This window comes from Cariama cristata, unplaced genomic scaffold (assembly GCF_000690535.1).
Source record: "Cariama cristata isolate BGI_N322 unplaced genomic scaffold, ASM69053v1 scaffold37728, whole genome shotgun sequence".
In the NCBI taxonomy this organism is placed as follows: domain Eukaryota; kingdom Metazoa; phylum Chordata; class Aves; order Cariamiformes; family Cariamidae; genus Cariama; species Cariama cristata.
In genome coordinates this window covers 1,886-8,115 of record NW_009633560.1, presented here as the reverse complement: position 1 = coordinate 8,115, position 6,230 = coordinate 1,886, and the positions used below count along the sequence as shown (strand labels likewise).

The window sequence follows — 6,230 nt, the reverse complement described above, 5'->3', positions numbered from 1 at the left end:
GGGGGCAGAAAAAGCTGATTTGTGGAAAGAATTTCCTACATTTGAGCATTTTAAAGGCTTTTTCCAAGGGTCACCTCCTACCAAATGGCAATTCTCAGGAAGGTCCGAGTCGCAGACCACTGGGACAGGTCATTACAGCTGTTGATGTTCAGTTCTGCTTGACTGGCCATTAACAAAGGCAACCCAAAGCAAAGCCAGCCCTGACCTTCCCGCACAGCTCAGATGCTCCCTCCTCCCCCCACCATTAGCGATAGACAACAGTCCTGGGACTACCCTGCTTGGTACAGAAGGCATTTTTATCAGTAAAGTGTTTGCAGGATGGATGCTGAGCATCCAACCTACTTTCTCTTTTTCTGCTGTATTTATACACATTCTGGACTGGAAACAGCAAAGAACAAAAACCAGCTTTCCAAAAGGGGAATTTAGGAACTAATGGGACCAAACTGGGTCACGATCAACCCAAACCACCACGCTATGTCTGCAGAGAAGGAGGCTCAGACAGCAATCTGTTGGTTTTCTCTAAAGAGTGGCCGCTGGTGCGTCGCACAGATGTCCTGGAAGATCCTGTACACCTGGTCATGCTGTGTCTCATCAGCTATGGGGAGCATGGGGCTGCTGTTGCTGCAGGTCTTCCCAGCCTCCTCCACCACCTGCCTGACACACAGCTGCTCCACCTACACAAAAAGAAAAAAAAGTCATGAAGGCACTAAATGAAGAGGAACCTCTTTGGGCATCTCCCACTGCTGCCATCCATCCCCACCAGCCCAGGTAGTAGGGTACGAGGTGGGAGAGACACAGCAGAGCAGTTGTGTCAAACAGACCCAGGTGGCCAGGTCCAGCCAGGCCTACAGGTCCAAATCCACAAGCCACCTTGGCACAAGCACCGTTAAGAGAAAAGGAGCGGTCACAAGAGTTCCTCTCCCAGCAGAGCTATGTGGAGGTGAGGACAAGCTGGGGAACATCCCAGCACATGCAGAGTGATCCTCTGGCACAGACACCCAAGGCAAGAAGAGGTGACCAGGTCAGAAAGTTGTGCAATGAGGCACTGGACCAGTCTCTGAACTTGTAAAATCCCCTCCAGGACCTCACAGACTCAGTGAGTCTTTGCTTGCTCAAGGGTGGATGCAACGCCCTCTCGGTGCCCTCCATGCCACATCCCTGCTGTCCAAGGGGCTCCCACACTGGCTGCGGGCTCCAGAAACACCCTATGCATTGTCCCAAGACTTTGAGATCCCAGAATTGCTTCAGCTTCTCCAGGGAGAAGTTTCTGGCCAGAGCCAGGGACTGCCCCTCTCATTCCATCCCCACCTTCACCCTCCTGAAGGTTTCCCCAACCCCACACTGCTGTCCACAACATCTGTTGGCTGTTCAGCATGAGGCTGTCCCTTAACTCAACCATTCCAGGGATTTATTCCCTCATTTCCCACAGGAGAGGGCAGAGGTCCCAGTGCCCAGAGGCAGAAATGGTAGGAAGAGAACAGATTTCCTAGCAAGTCAGTAGAGCTTTTGCCATTTGGGGGCTTTGTTTGCAAACACGATCTACCCAGACCAAGGATTCTGACAAGCAACAGCCCAAGCACCTCTCAGGAGGCCATGGACAAGCCGATGCTCACGCCACCCCACCAATTCAGGGACCAAAATGGCCTGTGGCTCTGGACGTTGAAGCTGGAGCCCTACTTGTTAGGGGCAAAAAAAGGGGCAATATGGTCCAGACAAGGTGGGAAATTCAGCAGCAGAGCTCCAAAGTACAACCCTCCGTACCTGGACAAGGATGAGCTTACACCGCAGCGGCACCGCATCCGGGAACTCCTCTCCGAAGCACAGCATGACCCTGCTGTCTGGGAAGCGGCCCTGGTTGTTGTAATACTGCTGCAGCTCTGCACGGAGAGGGGAACAGTTAGAAGGTGCCTGCTGCAAGCCTTTGCTACACAGCTTTGGGACCAAGCACCCTGCCACGGAAGAAAGCTGTGAGCTCACGAGAAGCCAGCTTTGCTGTGCAAAGCCTTCAACCGGGAGGAATTTGCTAAGTGACATAAAACCCCAGGTTATTCCTTCCTAGATCTGGTAGGATCAGCTACTCATCCAGAGCGCTAGGGTAACCCATCAGTGATGGGCAGTGATGACTCCAAAGTGCTTCAAGGCAAGAGGGTCCTACCCTTCCAACCCCACCAAGCAGATGAAGAGAATGACAGGAATGCTCCTACAAACCTCTGAAGAATAAGTTGGTGTCAAATATCTTCACCACCTCATCCCGGTCTAGTTTGTTGGGCCTGTCCTTGTAGATCATGGTGTTCCCACTCCAGAAGACCCTGCCCTGGCACAGCCTCTTGATGAAGATGCCCTGCTTGTTGCTGTGCAGCAGGACCCCCCTCTCCAGATGCCCAAAAAGCTTCCTGGTGATCTGCTTTTGACGGTCATTCTGGATGGCATCGGCCGAGGGGAACCGCACGTGCTCCAGGGCATCTGGGGAGTACATCTTCTCACCATGGCTGGAGGGTTGGCTGAGCGAGATCCGGCAGCCCTCGGTGCACGAGGTGGTGATGTGGCCCACCAGCCTCCCACCGTAGTAGAAGCTGATCACCATCTGGGAGTAACCTGGGAGGTGATGGATATATATACTACCCATCAGGAGAAGACAAACTGACTGCTCTTCACCGCAATGCCCAAACCCCATGAAAGCAGCAAAATTTCCTGGGAGCAAGTCTCACCTGATGGAGGAGACAACCTACTTGCAGGAGGATATCTCCTCCAGCACTCAGCCTGGTAGCAGTGCTGATCAGCAAGCGAGAGCTCCCGATACGAAGCCCTTTCCTTCTGCCTTTGCCCCACACTTCCCTTGCCATGGGGAGATCTGCCCGCAGCAAAGGCATGGGCTGACCCCAGCAGCCCGGGGCAGCCCCCCGTGCCAGGGCCATGGCCACAGGATACCAGGCAGGATGCATCCTTGCTCAGCATGTAAACCCTGTGGATACTCAGGAGGGTGCAGCACCTCCCAAAACCCAAAGCAAAGCCTTCCCCCCCAAGGCAGGCAGCAGAGTCAGAGCCATCTTCTGCCACTGCACACGTGAGGCCAAGCCCCAGAGAAGCATTTGATGGCCACAGTCCACAACCGAGCAGGGCGGCTCCCTTACCTGAATGATGCTGCTCATAGCCAGAGTATCCGTTCATCAGGGGCAACGCTGTGGGCAGAGAGAAAGCCAAGCTGAGCCTACGTGCCCAGCTCCCAACCCCCAATTCCCCCGCCCCTCCCCTAGCCCCCCTGGGTTTTCTGTCCCAGGCCCACCAAGATTCCCCGCTCCCAACCAGGAGATGCCAGCAAATACTCCCAGGTGGGTTTGATCCTGTGCAATGCACACTGTTGGGTGCCTGGTAGCAAGCAGTGTTCATAATTAGTACTTTAAGCATTCTTAATAAGGAAGATAAAATGTAACAGTTGTCCATTAAGCATCACTGCACAGTAAGTTGGGTTTTTTTCCTGCCCCAGACAAAAAATCTCGGTCCTGTCAAACACCGCACATGCTGTCGGCTACTTACCAGGGCTGGGCTGCTGCACCCACCAGTCAGGTATGGGGGGGTTTCTGCAGGTCTCCTGGGCAGGTGAGGGGCTTCTCTTGATGATCCCCAGGTATTCATCTACGCAGGGGGGCTGTGCGAGACCAGACACTGAGATCAGAGCAGGTTCGATGCCTTGGGCAGCCGCTGCCCTGCGCCGAGACCCCCGCAGCGCTCAGAGAGGGTCCAAATGACAATGCCAACAGGGTGCCAATGAATTTTTTTTTGATAGAAAGATCAAGTTGGGCATTCCCCAGGCCATACACTCAAACAACACCCTCAAGAGCTCCTAAGCAGAAGCAGCCCAATGCAACACGGCCAAGAAGGGGAACAGAGCTGCGAAACAGCCTCCATCCCCCAGCGATGGTCCTGACTGCCCAGATGCAAATAGAGAGCACAAACCACTCATCACAACTGCATCCCGGCGCTGGCTCACATGAATGAGCCGCAAAACCCAGCATTGCCCACCAGCTTTGCAGATTGAATTTTAGGAAATTCACTTTATCATGAGAACCACACTTTATCAGGCAACTCAACACCATCAGTTCACCTCCAGCCAAGGTGACCTGCAGCCACGGTGAGGGCTTACCTCTTTAATGAGGTCATCAATTGCAGAGGAACTGCAGTCCATCTCCGAGACATCATTCAGGCTGCTCCCGTTGGCAATGCCTGCTTTGCCTGGAAGGAGAGGGCCAGGATGCGGTAAGGATACACATCCCCCCCAGCCACAGCTCATCTCGCCACTGGGTTTTAGAAACCCTCCACCCCGCGAAAGTTATGAAACCGAGAACCACAGGACGGTAAAGTCACATAACAGTACCCCGGGGGGGGGAGGGTGCTCACAGACCCCTCCAGATCTACCCTGAGCTGCTTTTGGGGACCAAAACCCAGTTTGCAACCCATTGCCCCCAATGCACAGTAACCAGCAGCAAGGCAAATCAAAAGTCTGGCCAGTAGCAGAGAAAGAGCTAGAGCCAAGGAGAGGGTTGGGTTTTTTCTGAGCACCCCAGAGACTGGGGCTGCTGCTGCTTCTCCTTTTTCCGCCAGCCGCCCCGAGCGCAGTCGTGCTGCCGGTGGGAACCTGCCGTGGCATTTGCATAGCAGCGGTATGCCCCCCGTGTGAACACGGCTGGACGAGACCGAAATGCTAAAGGCAGATTTCCTGACAGCGAGATGATTTTTTTTTTTCACAAGTTTTTAACTTTAAAAAAGGAAAAGCACACACACGCCTAACCACAAATAGAGATATACTTAGTGCAACCTGCGCCGCACCGGACATCACAGCAGTAACTGCTCTCTGAAATTACTGTCATTCTAATCACTTCTGGCAGAGAGAAGGGATTCACTGCAGCTCCCTGCCATCTGCCCAGGGCAGGGGTTGGGACTCAAGTACCACCTCCCAAGGAGGGGGGGAACAATTTTGGATTTACCCCTACTACATCCTTATGGGATGGATGCTTACATGATGCACCGATTATCCTCTATTTCCTAAGCAGCTGTTTAGAGGGGTAGAAAAAAAAAAGTCTGTCCTTCCTCCTCCCCTCCCTGCCACCACAGTGACACAGGGGACATCTTCTGCAAGGCAGGACAAGCAAAGTATCACGGCACAAGAGCAGAATCTGGCCGGGAAGCTGTGCTTAGACATAGGTCAGCAGCACAAGTCCACGGTTACGCACAGGACTGACTCGCATTAGGGGTCAGTCCTTTATCAGGGCACTCACATTTCTGTTCCTCCTCCGGGACGATCCTGTAGACCTTGTAGGGCTCAGAGATGTCCAGCTGGGACCTGTCCGTTACCTCCTCAAAGTCAGGGCTCTTGTTCAAAGCGCAGCGCAGTCGCGTCTTCCACGTGGCCGGCTCCGCTTTGTCACCTTCTTTGAACTTGCCTTTGAAAACAGCCCAGGCCTAAAACAAAACAAGAAACAAAAAAAACAATCCTCCACGTGAGCTCTGCAAATCCCTTCAACCCCAGAGGCAAAGAAGCTGGGGCTGCTGAGAGCATTTTGCATCTTGTTCTCCCCACCTCTCCGCCTCTTCCACCCTCTCAACCATCCCATGCGTATTTGCTGTTTCGCTCCTAGACTGCAGACACGTGCACGGGTATTTGGGTGCAGAGCAGCACCACTTGCCCCAGCGATGCACCCGGGGTGCAGGAAGGGCTGCAGCACCCAGGGTTTAAAAAACACACAGGTCAAGATCTTAGTATGTGGCTTCATCTCTGCACCAACAGGTCAGGAGCTGCTGGGGATGCAAGGAATCACTGCTGAAGCAGTGGTGTTTCTAACGACCTGGTAACACCTCAATTAAAAAAAAAAAGAAGCCTCATTTTCCACATCCTGACTAATAAAAATAAAAGTTGATTAATTTTTAAGATCAGAACATCATTTGTGCTTTAGGTGGGAGAATACATTTTACCACCGAAGGGAGACTGTAAAATATGTCTTTTTAAATATACATACTTATTTGTTTTATAGCTATGTAGATATTTTCAGATGGCTGAATTCAGTGCCATCCTCATCACCCAGTGCTCCTGAACCAGCCGCTAACCAGCGGTCACTGCCCTGAAAGTGAACTCGCTCACCAGTACAGATATTTGGAAGCAGGGGCAGAGGGAAGGGAATTTCTGGGGAAGAGCTTGACCTTTTCAGTTCAGGATGGAATTTTCCAGTTTTTCCCCA

General features: G+C 52.7%; 1 protein-coding gene across 1 annotated transcript in view; it reads right to left on the bottom strand.

Annotated features, from left to right (window-relative positions):
* Positions 1-341: 341 nt before the first annotated feature.
* Positions 342-6,230, bottom strand: part of IRF8 (interferon regulatory factor 8) — a 6,484-nt gene continuing 595 nt past the window's right edge. The window contains exons 2-8 of the mRNA XM_009706796.1: positions 5,274-5,457; positions 4,142-4,230; positions 3,535-3,646; positions 3,132-3,179; positions 2,209-2,595; positions 1,762-1,877; positions 342-674 (exon numbers count right to left, since the gene is read on the bottom strand). Of these exons, the coding sequence (XP_009705098.1) occupies positions 495-674; positions 1,762-1,877; positions 2,209-2,595; positions 3,132-3,179; positions 3,535-3,646; positions 4,142-4,230; positions 5,274-5,457 (1,116 nt within the window). The 3' untranslated portion in view covers positions 342-494. The remainder of the gene's footprint in view (positions 675-1,761; positions 1,878-2,208; positions 2,596-3,131; positions 3,180-3,534; positions 3,647-4,141; positions 4,231-5,273; positions 5,458-6,230) is intronic.